We start from the raw sequence: 18,014 nt of genomic DNA, 5'->3' as shown, positions 1-18,014 counted from the left end.
GCTCTGACTCCATCAACCAGCAGGCTGACACCAGCATGGGGATCCTCTGGGCCTCCTGCCTCACTCTCCCACCCCCACCCCCACAGCAGGCTAACACCAGCTGTGAGATACCTTGGACTCCTCAGTCAGCCACTTCATGATCCAGCCTCACTTAGCAGGCCAACATGTGCTTTGGGACACCAGTTGTGTCTCAAACGTGCAGCCAGTTGTATCAGGAACCAGCCCCTCCTACTGATAGGCTGACACTAGATCCAGGAACCCAGGTCCCACCAACTCCAGAACCTGACTCTGCCCACTAGTGAGCCAGCACTAGCCCCAGGACCCCTCATGACTCCACAGACAGCCACCTTGTGACCCAGCTCCTCAACCATCAGCCAGCAACCTCCACACAAGGCAGGGCCTGGTAATCAACTGAACCAAGGCCAGCCATGCCTATGAGACCACCCACAATAGTAGTCCTCCAAAACAGGAGGACCCATGCAACCCACATAGGGGGCCTGCCTAGAACATATTGTTTGGTGACCATATGGAGAGGAGAGTATGCTGCTTGGATGCATAGTGTGTCTCCTACAAAAGGTGCCTTCTCCAAGGTCTGGAAATGTAACCAACCTACCAGATGTATAGAAACAAAAACAGCAAATCAGGCAAAATGCAGCAACAGGAACAAGTTTCAAATGCAAGAACAAATAAAACCCCAGAAGAATTAAGTGTAGATAGGCAATCTACCCAATAAAGAGTTAAAGGTATTGATTATAAAGATGATCAAAGAATTTGGGAGAAGAATAGATCAATAGTATGAGAAGTTAGAAATTTTAAACAAAGAGAAAATATAAAGATGAAGACCAAGCAGAGATGAAGATTATAATAACAGAGATTAAAAATACACTAAAAAGGAGACTTCCCAAATGGTTAAGAATCCACCTGCCAATGCAGGGGACACAGGTCTAACCCCTGGTCCAAGAACTAAAATCCCACATGCGAGGGGCAACTACGCCCTTGTGCCATGATTGCTGAAGCCCATGCATTCCAGAGTCTGCATTCTGCAACTTCTGGGTGCATGCTGCAGCTACTGAAGCCCTCCTGCTCTGGAGGACATGCTCGGCAACAAGAGAAACCATCACAATGAGAAGCCCACACACCCTAACTAGAGAGTAGCCCCCGCTCACTGCAACTAGAGAAAGCCTGTGCACCACAACAAAGACCCAGCAGCCAAAAATACACTAAAAAATATACTAGAAAGAATAAACTGTAATTTAAATGATACAGAGGAACAGATTAGTGAGCTGGAAGACAGAATAGTGGAAATCGTTGAAGCTGAATAGAAAAGAAAAAATGAGGACTCTGTAAGAGACCTTTGAGACAACATCAGGTATATTAAGGAGAAGGCAATGGCACCCCACTCCAGTACTCTTGCCTGGAGAATCCCACGGACGGAGGAGCCTCATAGGCTGCAGTCCATGGGGTGACTAAGAGTCAGACATGACTGAGCGACTTCACTTTCACTTTTCACTTTCATGCATTGGAGAAGGAAATGGCAACCCACTCCAGTGTTCTTGCCGGGAGAATCCCAGGGACGGGGATGCCTGATGGGCTGCCATCTATGGGGTCGCACAGAGTTGGACACAACTGAAGCGACTTAGTAGCAGGTATATTGACATTCGCATTGTAGGGGTCCCAGAAGGAGAAGAGAGAGAGAAAATGGCAGAGAGCATATTTGAAGACATAAGAGTGGAAAACTTCCCTAAACTGGGAATAGAAACACATCCAGGTCCAGGAGCCACAGAAAATTCCAAACAGGATCAATCCAAAAGGCCTACACCAAGTCACATTGTAACTAAAGTGACAAAAATGAAAGATAAATAAAGAATATTAAAAGCAAGAAGGGAAAAAGGAACGAGTTACCTATGAAAGAACTCCCATAAGCCTGTCAGCTGACTTTTCAGTAGAAACTCTGTAGGTCAGAAGGGAGTGGCATGATATTTAAAACTATGAGAGAGGAAAACCTACAACTAAGAGTATTCTTCCTGGCAAGGGTTTCATTCATATTTGGAGAGATAAAAAATTTTGCAGTCAAGCAGAACCTAAGAGAGTTCAGCACCACAAAATCATCTTTACAAAAATGTTAAAAAGCCTTTTCTAAATGGAAAAGAAATGGTCATAACTAGAAATGTGAAAATTATGAAAAGAAAAAGCTCTCTGGAAACGCAAATACACAGTAAGGGTAGTAAGTCAATGACATACAAAGCAAGTGGGAATGTTAAAGCACGAAAGTAGTAAAAAATCATCCATATCCACTTTCAGTAGTTAAGGAAAAAACACAAACATGTGGAAAGACATGCTACTAGACAACTAATGTATCAGTGAAGAAATCAAAGAAGAAATAAAAAATATCTGTAGACAAGTGAAAATGAAAACACAATGATCCAAAATTAATGGGATAGAGCAAAAGTAGTTCTAAGAAGGAAGTTTATAGTGACTTATGCTTTACCTCAGGAAAGAAAAAAAATATCAAAGAAACAAACTAACCTTACACCTAAAGGAACTAGAAAAAGAACAAACAAAACCCAAATTTGGCAGAAGGAAAGCAGTCATAACGATCAGAGCTGAAATAAATGAAATAGAGACTAACAAAAAATAGGGAAATCAATGGAACTAAGAGCTGGTTCTTGGAAAAGATAAACAAAATTGATAAACTTTTAAATAGACTCATCAAAAAAAAAAAAAAAAAAAAAGAAGGCCACAGTCGGTAAAACCAGAAATAAAAAAGAATTTACAGCTGACAGCACAGAAATACAGAGGGTCATAAGAGATTGCTATACACCAATAAAATGTGCACCCTAGAAAAAAATGGACAAATTTTTGGAAATATATAACCTCCCAACCAAATCAGGAAGAAAGTACAAATAGACTAATTAACAGTAACGAAATTGAATCAGTAGTAAAAATTCAAGACCAGCTGGCTTCATAGTTGAATTCTACCAAACATTAATACCTATCCTTCTGAAACTACTCAAAAAAAATTTCAGAAAAAGGAACACTTCTGAACTTATTCTGTGAGGTCAGCATCACCCTGATACCAAAACCAGATAGAAAAAATCACAAAAAAAGAAAATTGCATGTTACCTGTATGAACAGAGATGTAAAAATTCTCAACAAAATATAAGCTAACTGAATTCAACAATGCATTAAAGGATCATACACAACAATCAAGTGGAATTTATCCTAGTAATGCAACGATTTTTCAGTGCTCGCAAATCAATCAGTGTGATACATCACATTAACAAATTGAAGAATAAAGCCACGTGGTCATCTCAGTAGATGTTGAAAATGCTTTTGATAAAGTTCAACATCCAATTATGATAAAACAATCTCAGGAAAGTGGGCATAGAGGAAACGTACCTCAATATAGTAAAGGCCATTTATGATAAATGTACAGCTATTAATAACATCATGTTCAAAGCTGAGTGCATTTCCTCTAAGATGAGGAACAAGACAAGGATGTTTGTTTACTCTCATCACTTCTATTCAACATAGTTTTGAAAGTCCTGGCCACAGAAATCAGAGAAGGAAAAGAAATAAAAGGAATCCAAATTGGAAAGGAAGAAGTAAAACTGTCACTGTTTGCAGATGACATGATACTGTACATAGAAAATCCTAAAAATGCCACCAGAAGACATATAGAGCTCATCAATGAACTTGGTAATGCTGCAGAATACAAAATTAGCATACATCTATTTGTTGCATCTCTATATAGCAACAAACTATCTGAAAGAGAAACTAAAGAATCTCATTTACACTCACATAAAAAAGAATAAAATATCTAGGAAGAAACCTACCTAAGACTTGTACTAAGAAAACTTTTAAGATACTGGTGTAAGAAATTGAATATAACACAAACAGATGAAAAGATACTCCTTGTTCATGGATTGGAAGAATCAATATTGTTAAAATGGTCATACTACCCCAGGCAGTCTGTAGATTCAATACAATCCCTATCAAAATACCAATGGCATTTTTTTCCCTCAGAACTAGAACATTTAATTTTAAAACTTGTATGCAAGCGCAAAGGACCTTGAATAGCCAAAACAATCTTGAGAAAGAGGAACAGATCCTGAGGTGTTATGCTCCCTGACTTCAGATTGTACTACAAAGCTACAGTGATCAAAACCGAATGGCACTGGCACAAAAACAGACATAGATCAATGAAACAGAAGGGAGAGTCCAGAAATAAACCCACACATTTATGGTCAATTAATCTATGACAGAAGAGATAAGAATGTGCAATGGGGAAAAACAATCTCTTCAGTAAGTGGTGCTGGGAAAATTGGATAGCTGCATGTAAATAAATTGAACTGGACTACTTTCTCACAGAAAAGTAAATTCAAAGTGATTTAAAGATCTAAATGTAAGAACAGAAACCATAAAGCTCATATAAGAAAACATAGGCATAACACTATATGACATAAATGATGGAAATTTTTTTTGGATCTGTCTCTTAAGATAAAGACAAATGAAAGCAAAAATAAACAAATGGACTTCAAAGCTTTTGCACGGCCAAGGAAACCATTGTCAAAGTGAAGACAGTCTACTGAATGGGGAAGAATATTTGTAAATCATATGACTGATTGGGAGTTGGTCACTGTTGTGATCTATCTATCTATCTTATCTTTATCCTTTCATCTGTTGATGGATCAGTGGAATATTATTCAGTCGTAAGAAGATGAAATCTTGCCATTTGCAATAATGTGAATGGACCTGGAGGGTATTATGCTCGGTGAAATAAATCTGAGAAAGACAAATACTGTATGTTATCACTTACATATGGGATAATCTAAAAAATGAAACAAAAGAATGAATATAGCAAAACAGAAAAGACAGATATAGAGAACAAATTAGTGGTTACCAGCAGGTAGAGGGAAGGAAGGAGAGGCAAAATAGGGGCAAGAGATTAAGAAGTACTAGCTACCATGTATAAAATAAATAACCCGCAAGGATATATTGCACACCACAGGGAATATAGCCAATATTTTATAATTTTAAATAACTATTAATATAAAAATACTGAATCATGAACTTGTATACCTGAGATTAATATAATATTATGAATCAACTATACCTCAAAAAAAAAAGTCTATATTGCAAATCTATGTTTTCCACAAACATTGTTGAAATGTACTTTTTAAAAGTTTAGGATGTATGTTAGGCTGTGCCCATTGTTTTCTTACTATTCTTAATGTTAAGGTAATTTGTTCATTTTATTTCAAATTTCTGGATTAAATGACGTTGATATCAGTTATTGCTTCTTCTGCCTTCTGAACAAAATGTTTGTTAGATAGGAAATAGTTTAGTAGATATTCTGTTCTTTGAATCAGATTTCTATCAGAAGATGTCAGGATAATTGAAACCCCTCTTTCTTCATTATAGTGTATTTTGGTACAAGTTTTGTAATGTTTTTTGGGAAAATATCATCCGTGTTTCTTTTCTGGATAGATCAGCTGTAGTATGCTACTGCATAGTATAAGAAGGTACTATTAAGTTCATTAGTTTCTATATAGGAGTAACTTCTGGAACAATCAGTGAATTTGGCTTTGAAAATTTTGGGATTTGGGACTCACCATGGTTTGTGAACTTGAGTAAGTCACTTAAGCTTTGTGAACCTCGGTTTTTCCATACATAAATTAGGGATAATAATGTTACTCATTATCATTTAGGATTACAGAACAGATTATTGTTGTTCAGTTGCTAAGCTGTCTCAGACTGTTTGTGACCCCATGGACTGCAGCATGCCAGGCCTCCCTGTCCTTCACTACCTCCCAGAGTTTGCTCAAACTCATGTCCATTGAGTCGGTGATGCCATCCAACCATCTCATCCCCTGCTGCCCACTTCTCCTTTTATCTTCAGTCTTTCCCAGCATTGAGTCTTTTCGAGTGAGTCAGCTCTTCGCATCAAGTGGCCACAATATTGGAACATCAGCTTCAGCATCAGTGAATGATTATTCCAATGAATATTCATGACTGATTTCCTTTAGGATTGACTGGTATGATCTCCTTGTTGTCCAAGGGACGCTCAAGAGTCTTTTTCAGCACCACAGTTCAAAATACCAGTTCTTCGGTGCTCAACTTTCTTTACAGTACAACTCTCTCATCCATTACATGACTACTGGAAAAACCATAGCTTTGACTATACAGATCTTGGTCAGCAAAGTGATGTCTCTGCTTTTTAATATTCTATCTAAGTTTGTCATATCTTTTCTTCAAAGGAGAAAACATCTTTTAACTTTATGGCTGCAGGTACCATCTGCAGTGATTTTAGAGCCCAAGAAATAAAATCTGCCACTATTTCCATTTTTTCTCCATCTATTTGCGATGAAGTGATGGGACTGGATGCTGTAATCTTAGTTTTTTGAATGTTGAGTTCTAAGTCAGCTTTTTCACTCTCCTCTTTCACCTTCATCAAGAGGCTCTTTAGTTCTTCTTCACTTTCTGCCATAAGGGTGGTGTCATATACACATCTGAGGTTATTGATATTTTCCCCAGCAATCTTGATTCCAGCTTGTGCTTCATCTAGCCTGGCATTTTGCATGATATACTCTGCATATAAGTTAAATAAGCAGGGTGACAATATACAGCCTTGACATACTTTCGCCAGTTTTGAATCATTCCATTGTTCCATGTCTGATTTCAACTGTTGTTTCTTGACCTGTATACAGGTTTCTCAGGAGGCAATAAGGTGGTCACAACAAGAGAAGTCACTGCATGAAAAGCAATGAGAAGCGTGTGCACCGCAACAAAATAGATTAGGATTTAAAAAATAGCTTACTGTTAATGGTTTGGGCTTCCCTGGTGGCTCAGATGGTAAAGAATCTGCATGCAGGGAACCTGGGTTGGGAAGATCCCCTGGAGAAGGGCATGACAACCCACTCCAGTATTCTTGCCTGGAGAATCCCCATGGACAAAGGAGCCGGAGGGCTACATTCCATGGGGTCACAAAGTGTCAGACACAACTGAGCGACTGAGCACACATTAATGGTTTACACAAATAGTGCCTTTATGTTACATGACAAGAAAGAGAAAGACAGGCTTTTGAGCACAAATATGATAGCTCAGTAATGATCTTAGGGGCATAAGCTCATCTCATCGTCCTGTTCACCATCTTTAGCGTGTGAGGCTTTTGCCCTTGTGCCTTTTGAGTCATTGCCACAAAATTGCTGTTATAACTCTGGGCCTTTTGTTATATTTCAGGCATAAAGAATAGAAAGGACTAAAACGCTCAAGGAAAAAACTGTTTTTTCTTAGTGAGGTTCTCTCTTTTAATTTGGCCACGGAACCCCCTAGGGATATATGCCTGCAGTGCGTTGGCATGGCTATGTATGTTACATGGCTACTCATGACTTTCAAGAAAAGCTGGGGAATTGTATATTTTGGCTCTTCAGTCTCTATGGTACAGGAAGGCAAAGGTGAATGTACTGTGTTTAGGATATAGGTCGCCTAGTCAACAATGTTTGCTTTCATCAGTGGTTCAAAGGATTTAATGATGCACTGTATTTTAAGAATTTTATAGTGTAATTTAAAGAAATGGTATTTATTATTCCTCTTACCTTCGTTTAATGATCTTGTAAACTAGAGTGTATTCTTGATTTTATTTTAATTTTGTATTCAAGGCTCAGAATACCTTCGAGATTAGTTACTTACTTGATTGTTAAATGAGTTCATCTTATTGCCTACATCGTAGAAATTAATATAAATATGTTTATGTATAAAATTGCATTATTTCCAACCAACTTCTGTGTTTTTATCTAAAGTGAGTGAGTGCTATTCTCACATTTGGGTAATCTTTGTGAACCATACATCCTAATGCTCAATTGTCCTTGGTTTGTTTTTATATCTGAGCTTCTCTTTTAGGGCTCTTTTGATATGTTTGAAAATCTTTCGCACAGAATGATGGCCCACCATTCATGTCTCCTGCCTTGTTTTCTCTTAAGTGTCAATGATATCACTTAAAGAGCCAAATCTTTCCTATTGGTACTATTGATATGAACATTAGTTTTTCTTTTCCAAAGCCATAGGTGTCAACAGTGTTTGTTTTTTTTTTTTTTTAATTTTTAACATTTCTCCCTAAAATCCTTGTTTGTTATGTAAAACTTGAAGGTTTCTAGAGTTGCCTTTCAGATTGTTGCATGACAATGACCTTCATAGTCACTGGTATTCAGGCAAGATTTTATTATTTTTCCCCATGGTAAAAGATGTAAAGAAAAAGGCCTTAGTTTCAAATAATGAAGTCATTCTTCATTAAAAAAAAAAAATGCCCCCAGGAGGTAAATAATTCCTGGAGGTGAGCTGAGAAGGGGAACCAAGGAGTGAGAATCTTAAATAAGGTCAGAGAAAACTAAGAAACAGAAATCTCCAAAGATTTTGGAGATGACCAGAGAAATTTTTAGGATGCATTGTGAAGTGGGAGACGCTTCAGGTTTATTATTTTTGAATCTTTTCATTTTGATGAAAATGTAGTAGTTTACAAATTCTGTCATATTGGGTGAAATAGGACTTTGTGTATATAGTTTCTGTTTTATTGTTTGTTTGTTTTTGCTGCCTGCCTTCCTTCTTTTTTTTTTTTTAGACATTGTTCGAAGTGATGTTGCCTTGGATAAACAGAAAGGCTGCAAGATTGCCCAGCACCCTGATGTTATGTTGGAGCTCCAACGGGAGAAGGCAGCTCAGATGCATCTGGTTCTTCTAAAGGAGCAATTCTCTAATACTTACAGTAATCTTATATTAACAGGTAAGGGTATTGGGGTCGGCTGGAATCTTAGAGCACTGTAGATTGATGATCTCCACTTGTTAGCAGCTTGATGCTTGGGAGACACAAAAGTGGGATTCAGATGATGTGTCTGTCTCTTTCCACATATCCTTTTTAAAATCATGATGAGTATTCATATAAAATATTTCTTATATTTTGCAGATGTATTTTGACTTGAGGTTATGGGTGGTTTGGCATGTGTGTTCTCAAAAGAAGGACCAATGAAAACCTAATGAAGCCTTGTAAAAATATGACTTTTTAGTTGTGTGCCAATAGATTTGAGAGAATTACTAAATTTGGTGTCTAAGAAGCAGCTATTTTCCTCTTTCTGTGTATGCCCTTTCTGTGAACCCAGTGAATATAAAGATGAAATGTAAAAGAGATAATGATCCACAGGCAGAGCTGAGAATGTTCTATTTTGGGAAGAGTTTGAAACTATCTAGGGAATTTGATTTTCTTTTTAAGAACAAAGAGTCTATGAGACTGAGCCATATTCACTTACATCCTTGGTTCTAGGAGGGAAGTGAATATGTGTGAAAGTTTAAAGGAGAAACAACTTTTTGTGGGACTGCTGCAAACTTTGCTAGTAAAGAGCATGTGAATTGCATGCTTTTGTCAAACTTTGGAAAAAATTCTAATAGCACACTCTAGTGTGAGAATCATGAAGGACTTCTGATGAACTGAGAACAGTTCAATGAGTTACCTCCATTTTCCTAAGGGTACGCAAGGCAGATCTGCATATTAATTCAGGTAAACTTTAATAAATCAAAGTGTATGTTTTTTTCTTGTTTATGAATATTAAAAATAAAAAGATGCAATGTCTGATGGGCAGTGAACATTTCACACTTACTTTTGTAAGCTCCAAGTTAGGAAAATTTAAAATTTTTTTACAAACTTGCGGCATTTCACCAGGAATTACTGAATGGCAACCAAGTTGTTTTGCTTTTGAAAAAGCACAAGTCTCTACTAACTTTCCATCTTGTAACTGGTGAAAAACCCAACAACATAAGATGAAAGCCAGATTTAAATGTGACTTTAGAGAGCAGAGAAGAGGATTATGGATTTCATAAGTGTAGGCCCTATTTTTTGTTCTTGGATAGGTCATTAAGGAGGGAAAACTTTAAAGTGATTTATGGCTAATAAATCCTAAATTGGTTAGTAAAACTATGTTTAAGTTTAGATGTTTGGAAAGAACATATTTTTCTCCAAATTTCTTTAGTCTACCTCAGATGTACAAATGTACATGTATGTGTATAGTATTTTCCAATTCAGTTATTTGAACATTTTTAAGCATACATTAGAGAGGTCAAATCCTATGTTCTTTAATGTGGCATAGAAAGAGCTTAGGGTAATTCTAATCCTAAACTGTGCATCCAGAGTGTGGCTTGAAGGCATATTATCTTTGAAAACACAAATGCTCTATTGAGTTCAATGGAATCTTTTCTAATTCTCAGTAACATAATCCCTTTGGATGTTTATTCACAGTTCAAACTGTTGGAATCAACATTGTCAACTTTTACCCTGACAACTTGCTTACTTTCTACTAAACAAACTTACCCTAGAGAAGAGCCTCTTTCCTGCTCTCACTTCTCCCAAGCTGCTTCAAAGAGCCCTCAGGCATTTTCCACATTTTTCACCCAAATGCCTGTGCAGGGGTGGTACCTTGCTGCAGACAGAGCATTTGGTGTGCCCTGGTTTGTTTACATGAAAGTTCGAAAGGTTTTGGTTCCGGGTGTTGGGAAGAGATGGAGTCATTTCGTTTTAGCACCAGTGGTAAAACTATTTTAATATCTTTTAACTAACTCTTTGATTTTACACAGTGTGGTTTTCTAATTGTTATGAAGTTTAATCCTTGATTTCTTGTATAAATTTTGAGAACATGGTCTCCAGACAGCTAAACATAATATTTAAACATAACTAAACTAACTTTTGTAAATATTTCCCTTTTCAGTGATGAATGTATATTGGTAAGGAGGGTGAGGTTGAAGGGGCAGAGACCTCTCAAATGAAGTGACTTTCTTTACCAACATGTTCAGAATACCTACCCTAGGATTTCTGCTTGGTGATGTTTCACTTATTTTGTATAACTGTGGCATAATGTTTGAAATATCTCTGATAAAAGTTTGTGGGAACAGGATGAGGAAACTGGGCCTCCAAAGTCTCAGAAATGGATCACTCAACTTCTCTCCCCAACTATTTACAGAATTTCATGTATATGGGTAGCAGTGTATCATAATTGTTTCCTGCTAGTGGTCAGTTATTGGTATAGTCTTTATTTTTAAATTGAACAACTAAGATAACAGTAGAGGAATAAATTAATAAAGTGATTCAAATGTCAGTATAGTAAGAAATTAATAAAGTGATGGAAATGACAGCTGCTTAAAAGTGTACTAAAAATGATGGCTGTTGCCCCTACCTCACAAATAAGCCCTCATTCTTAGGTATTCCATCTTAGTTGATCATACTGTCAGCGTTGAGGTGAGAGGTATGCCTTCATATTCTACAATCTAGCTCATGATCTCTCTTAAACAGCCATCCCTCAGATGACGGCAAATGATATTCTAGCTCTGAGGATCTTCTAAACAACCTATGGTCCTAGTGACAACTCAGTCAATAGAAACAAGTAGTCCTCATTATATTCTTTAAAAAATGGATTGTATGTTTGCCTGATACTGCTGCTGCTAAGTCGCTTCAGTTGTGTTTGACTCTGTGCGACCCCATAGACGGCAGTCCACCACGCTCCCTGGTCCTTGGGATTCTCCAGGGAAGAACACTGGAGTGGGTTGCCAATTCCTTCTCCAATGCATGAAAGTGAAAAGTGAAAGTTAAGTTGTTCATTCACGTCTGACTCTTAGCGACCCCTTGGACTGCAGCCTACCAGGCTCCTCCGTCCATGGGATTTTCCAGGCAAGAGTGCTGGAGTGGGGTGCCACTGCCTTCTCCTTGCCTGATACTAAACATGTCTTAATATCTTCCTGTGAATGCTTTACATGGTATTGGAAATAATGTTAGCCTTACCTAATCTAGAGGGTTTTTGAAGTAAACTCTAAGGTTGTATGAAGGTGATGGAGGAATTCCAGGAGAATTTCAGTGATAGAACTGTTTTAAATATGCTGTATTCTTTCACACTAACTCTCCAACACATGCGTGTAATCTTGTCCTGTATTATCCTGTAACTTGTTGAATCTGAGAGTATTAAATATCACTGTGCATGTTACTCAGGGAGTGATAAATGAAAGTGAAAATTTGGTAGGTGACTTTAAGAAAGAGTAGGAATCATAACTTCTGTATCTTTGTGCTTTCATGATTCTTAATGTGATAATTTTCAGTGTTTGTTGAAAATGTCCTACTGTAAACACAATGAATAAATTCATTCAAAGACTACTTCTTAAGGGTTGATTTGGATGTCTGTTAGGTTTGAATAGGTTCACATATATTATTTGTCTCCCTTCCCTTGGTAAGCCCCTCTCTTTTAAGGTATAAATTGAACTTTTGTGGCAGATGCCTGTACTATAATCAAATGAAAAGAGAAAATAAAAAGTTAAAAGCCAGCCTTAAGGGGCAATATACTTTCTAGGATTTTTGTTTAGAACATAAACTCCCAGAAGGCAAGGAATATCATATTTGTGCAAATATGCATATTGTGCTGCATTCTGCATGGTGAATAGAACATAGTGAATGATCCTGAAATGAAGTAAACTTTTGAAAAATTTATGTTGTAAAGTCATCTAGTCAACTCTCATTTCCAGGCGGCCTGAAATATGTAGCCCTTATAAATGGATGGCATTCATCAAGATGCTTTCCAAAATTTTTTTTTGAGGACTCTTGTCATGTTGTTGTCTGGTACTTTAGGTTTTGTACTTCTTTCAGTAATCAGATTTCAAAGTAGACTGGAATTCCTATGGTTAGCTTTACTGTATTACTGTGAGAAATGAATTGAGCAAAAGAAGCTCATACTTCCCTGTTATGGTCAATCTTTCTAACTTCAGCTGAGCAAAGGGCTCAAATAAGTGGAATGAAAATTGTTCTCTCAGTTTTCAAAATATAGAATCCAGATCTGTTTAATTATTTGCATTATATAGTATAGTATTGAGGGCTTCCCAGGTGGTGCCAGTGGTAAAGAACCTACTTGCCAGTGCAGGAGATGTGAAATGTGGGTTCAGTCCCTGGTGGAAGAGCCCTTGGAGGAGGACAGAGCAACCCACTTCAGTATTCTTGCCTGGAGAATCCCATAGATAGAGAAACTTGGCAGGCTACAGTCCATAGAATCTCAAAGAGTAGGACATGACTGAAGAGGCTGAGCACACAGGCAAGCATGAATATTTCATAGTTGTTTAATTGATCTTCTATTGCTAGGCATCAGTTCAGTTCAGTCGCTCAGTCGTGTCCAACTGTTTGCAACCCCATGAATCGCAGCACCCAGGCCTCCCGGTCCATCACCAACTCCCGGAGTTTACCCAAACTCATGTCCATCGAGTCAGTGATGTGATACAGCCATCTCATCCTCTGTCGTCCCCTTCTCCTCCTGCCCTCAATCCCTCCCAGCATCAGGGTCTTTTCCAATGAATCAGCTCTTCACATGAGGTGGCCAAAGTATTGGAGTTTCAGCTTCAGCTTCAGTCCTTCCAATGAACACCCAGGACTGATCTCCTTTAGAATGGACTGGTTGAATCTCCTTGCAGTCCAAGGGACTCTCAAGAGTCTTCTCCAATACCACAGTTCAAAAGCATCAATTCTTTGGCACTCAGCTTTCTTCACAGTCCAGCTCTCAAATCCATACATGATCACTGGAGAGACCATAGCTTTGAGTAGACAGACCTTTGTTGGCAAAGTAATGTCTCTGCTTTTTAATATACTATCTAGGTTGGTCATAACTTTCCTCCCAAGGAGTAAGCGTCTTTTAATTTCATGGCTGCAATAACCATCTGCAGTGATTTTGGAGCCAAAAAAAGTAAAGTCTGACACTGTTCCACTGTTTCCCCATCTATTTCCCATGAAGTGATGGGACCAGATGCCATGATCCTAGTTTTCTGAATGGTGAGCTTTAAGCCAACTTTTTCACTCTCCTCTTTCCCTTTCATCAAGAGGCTTTTTAGTTTCTTTTCACTTTCTGCCATAAGGGTGGTGTCTTCTGCATATTTGAGGTTATTGATATTTCTCCCGGCAATCTTGATTCCAGCTTGTGCTTCCTCCAGCCCAGCGTTTCTCATGATGTACTCTGCATATAAGTTAAATAAGAAGGGTGACAATATACAGCCTTGACGTACTCCTTTTCCTGTTTGGAACCAGTCTGTTGTTCCATGTCCAGTTCTGTTATTTCCTGACCTACATATAGGTTTCTCAAGAGGCAGGTCAGGTGGTCTTGTATGCCCATCTCTTTCAGAATTTTCCACACTTTATTGTGAGCCACATAGTCAAAGGCTTTGGTATAGTCAATAAAGCAGAAATAGATGTTTTTCTGGAACTCTCTTGCTTTTTCGATAATCCAGCGGATGTTGGCAATTTGATCCCTGGTTCCTGTGCCTTTTCTAAAACCAGCTTGAACATCTGGAAGTTCACGGTTCACGTATTGCTGAAGCCTGGCTTGGAGAATTTTGAGTATTAGTTTATTAGCATGTGAGATGAGTGCAATTGTGCGGTATTTTGAGCATTCTTTCGCATTGCCTTTCTTTGGGATTGGAATGAAAACTGACCTTTTCCAGTCCTGTGACCACTGCTGAGTTTTCCAAATTTGCTGGCATATTGAATAATGCAGCACTTTCACAGGATGTGAAATAGCTCAACTGGAATTCCATCACTTCCACTAGCTTTGTTCATAGTGATGCTTTCTAAGGCCCACTTGACTTCATATTCCAGGATGTCTGACTCTAGGTGAGTGATCATACTATCGTGATCATCTGGGTTGTGAAGATCTTTTTTGTATAGTTTTTCTGTGTATTCTTGCCACCTCTTTTTAATATCTTCTGCTTCTGTTAGGTCCATACAATTTCTGTCCTTTATGGAGCCTGTCTTTGCATGAGATGTTCCCTTGGTATCTCTAATTTTCTTCAAGAGATCTCTAGGCTTTCCCATTCTGTTGTTTTCCTCTATTTCTTTGCACTGACCCCTGAGGAAGGCTTTTTTATCTCTCCTTCTATTCATTGGAACTCTGCATTCAGATGGGAATATCTTTCCTTTTCTCCTTTGCTTTCCCCTTCTCTTCTTTTCACAGCTATTTGTAAGGCCTCCTCAGACAGTCATTTTGCTTTTTTGCATTTCTTTTCCATGGGGATGGTCTTGATCCCTGTCTCCGGTACAATGTCACAAACCTCCAGCCATAGTTCATCAGGCACTCTGTCTATCAGATCTAGTCCTTTAAATCTATTTCTCACTTCCAATCGTAAGGGATTTAATTTAGGTCATACCTGAACGGTCTAGTGGTTTTCCCTACTTTCTTCAATTTATGTCTGAATTTGGCAATAAGGAGTTCATGATCTGAGCCACAGTCAGCTCCCGGTCTTGTTTCTGCTGACTGTATAGAGCTTCTCCATCTTTGGCTTCAAAGAATATAATCAGTCTGATTTCAGTGTTGACCATCTGGTGATGTCCATGTGTAGAATCTTCTCTTGTGTTGTTGGAAGAGGGTGTTTGCTATGACCAGTGTGTTCTCTTGGCAAAACTCTATTAGCCTTTGCCCTGCTTCATTTCGTACTCCAAGGCCAAATTTGCCTTACTCCAGGTGTTTCTTGACATCCTACTTTTGCATTCTAGGTCCCTATAATGAAAAGGACATCTTTTTTGGGTGTTAGTTCTAAAAGGTCTTGTAGGTCTTCATAGAACTGTTCAACTTCAGCTCTTTGGCGTTACTGGTTGGGGCATAGGCTTGGATTACCGTGATATTGAATGGTTTGCCTTGGAAATGAACAGAGATCATTCTGTCGGTTTTGAGCCTGCATCCAAGTACTGCATTTCAGACTCTTTTGTTGACCATGATGGCTACTCCATTACTTCTAAGGGATTTCTGCCCACAGTAGTAGATATAATGGTCATCTGAGTTAAATTCACCCATTCCAGTTCATTTTAGTTCGCTGATTCCTAGAATGTCAATGTTCTCAGGGGCGTCTCTAATTTTTAATGATTATAAATAATCTTGTGATGAACAGCATTGCATATATATCTTTGTGCAATGTCTGTGAGTATGAGTGCTATGTCAAAGGAATGCACATTTAAATTTTTGATGTATTTAGTACGTTGACTTTCAGAAATGTCATGCTGGTTTATACAGTGTATGAGATAACTCATCTTGTCTTTGCTCATACTGATTATTTTCTAATCTTTTATCTGTGTTACTGTAATAGTGATTGATCTTGCATTGTTTTAAATTACATTTCATTGGTTAACTAGTGAGCTTAATAATCTTTTTACATTGGTTGCCATTTTTATTTCTTCTGTGAATTGTACATTTCTTTAGCCTATGTCTTTAATTGAGTTGTTGGTCAATTTCTTATTGAATAATAAGGTCATTTTTAATATTAGGGTTATTAATCTTTTGTTATGTGTATTAGCAAAAAATGTATTGTTGGACTTTTAAAATTTATCTTTGTCATATATATGACTTAAGTGACTAATGCTTTCTTTCACTTTCACTAAGTATAGTTTAGTTGTTTTTTCATTTTTCATTTTGTTTTATTTTTTTTCTCTCTCCCTTCCTCTGTGTTTATCTTGACAGGCTAACAGTTTGAGGATTGTCTCTATCATGCCCTTCATGTTCCTATTCTAGAACTAGGTATTATAATGATGTTTGGTTCTGCTCTGTAATGATATTGGGGATGTTGTACATCTAGTACCTGGGAGGCATAACCTGCCTGAGTTATGTACTTTGCTTTTTCCTTGGTGCTATTTTTGGGAATCTTTGTCTTGGAGTGTGTCAGAACTAGAGGAATAGTGTTCTGTTCTTGTATTTGAATAATAAGATAATGAGTGTGCAGTTACTTCATAGTAAGAGATTTGTCTCACCTTTTTATAAGTGAAGGAATCATAGTGGTCCCTTGGTATAGAAATGTGTAAATGGTTAGGCAGCTTTTAATTCTACCTCATGTGTTGATTCAGCATGTGAGTTTTGAAATCAGATAGTCTGAGTTTGATTCTGGAACAGCTACTTAACAGCTCCCTTACCTTGGGAAGTTTTTTATTCTCTGTTTAGCTTTAATTTCCTCAAGTGATTGTATCTTACATACTCTAGAGACTTGTTTGAAGATTAAATGAGGTTTTGTACATAATTCCTTAGCGTAGTGCCTGAAACACAGTAAATATTCACTAAATGTTAGATTTTATTATTGTGATTAATCTTACAATGTTTTCAAATGCACATATTGCTCTTGGGTAACTTAGTTGCTTTTGTGGTACTGAAATCTCTCTGCTCTAAGACCTCAGTTGACACAGTATGGTAAGATAAAACCAATCAGAAACAGCTTTGAACTGCTGTTAATTTATGATAGTTTCATGATAAATCTCCTACCACTCTGAACCTTAGACTCTTAGTTGTCTAGGATGTGTATAATAATTAGTAAAATAAAGCATGAGTCACTGTGTCCCCTGGAAAATGAAAGTCTGAAAATGTGTCATATGTGGGAAGCTTTGTTCAGAATGTTTTAATCAAGCATTTTGAGTTCTTTGAAAGCATGATACTAGCTAGATGAATATTAGTTGGTATTAGAATTATCCCTGAATACCTGAAAATGCAGCTGTGAGGATGAGCAGAACATCAATTAGATGGTATTTTACACATTAAAATGAACCCAATGCTATTATCAAAACAGTAAAATGTCTGCATAAAAGTCCATGGCCATAGATAAGTACATAGTAATGAAGTTATGTTGCACATGATTAGAAGTTCCCCTTTACTCCAACTCTTTTTGGTTTTAAGTACAAATATACATACTCTGTTGCTTATAAGTCCTTATATGAACTATTACATAAGTGAAGACCTTTCTGTTTTTGTTCTTTTTTCATTTATTTTTATTGGTTGGAGGCTAATTACTTTATAATATTGTAGTGGTTTTTGCCATACATTGACATGAATCAGCCATGGATTTACATGTATTCCCCATCGTGATCCCCTCTCCCATCTCCCTCTCCATCCCATCCCTCTTGGTCTTCCCAGTGCACCAGCCCTGAGCACTTGTCTCATGCATCCAACCTGGGCTGGTGATCTGTTTCACCCTTGATAGTATACTTG

At 37.6% G+C, this 18,014-nt stretch overlaps 1 protein-coding gene across 1 annotated transcript in view; it reads left to right on the top strand.

Annotated features, from left to right (window-relative positions):
* HPSE2 (heparanase 2 (inactive)) overlaps positions 1-18,014 on the top strand; it is a 663,548-nt gene that overhangs the window by 56,536 nt on the left and 588,998 nt on the right. Inside the window, exon 3 of the mRNA XM_065920070.1 lies at positions 8,618-8,779. Coding sequence (XP_065776142.1) covers positions 8,618-8,779 — 162 coding nt within the window. The remainder of the gene's footprint in view (positions 1-8,617; positions 8,780-18,014) is intronic.

Source organism: Muntiacus reevesi, chromosome 2, assembly GCF_963930625.1.
Source record: "Muntiacus reevesi chromosome 2, mMunRee1.1, whole genome shotgun sequence".
NCBI classification, from domain to species: Eukaryota; Metazoa; Chordata; class Mammalia; order Artiodactyla; family Cervidae; genus Muntiacus; species Muntiacus reevesi.
The sequence above is the reverse complement of the archived record's forward strand: the minus strand, read 5'-3'. Positions and strand labels throughout refer to the sequence as shown.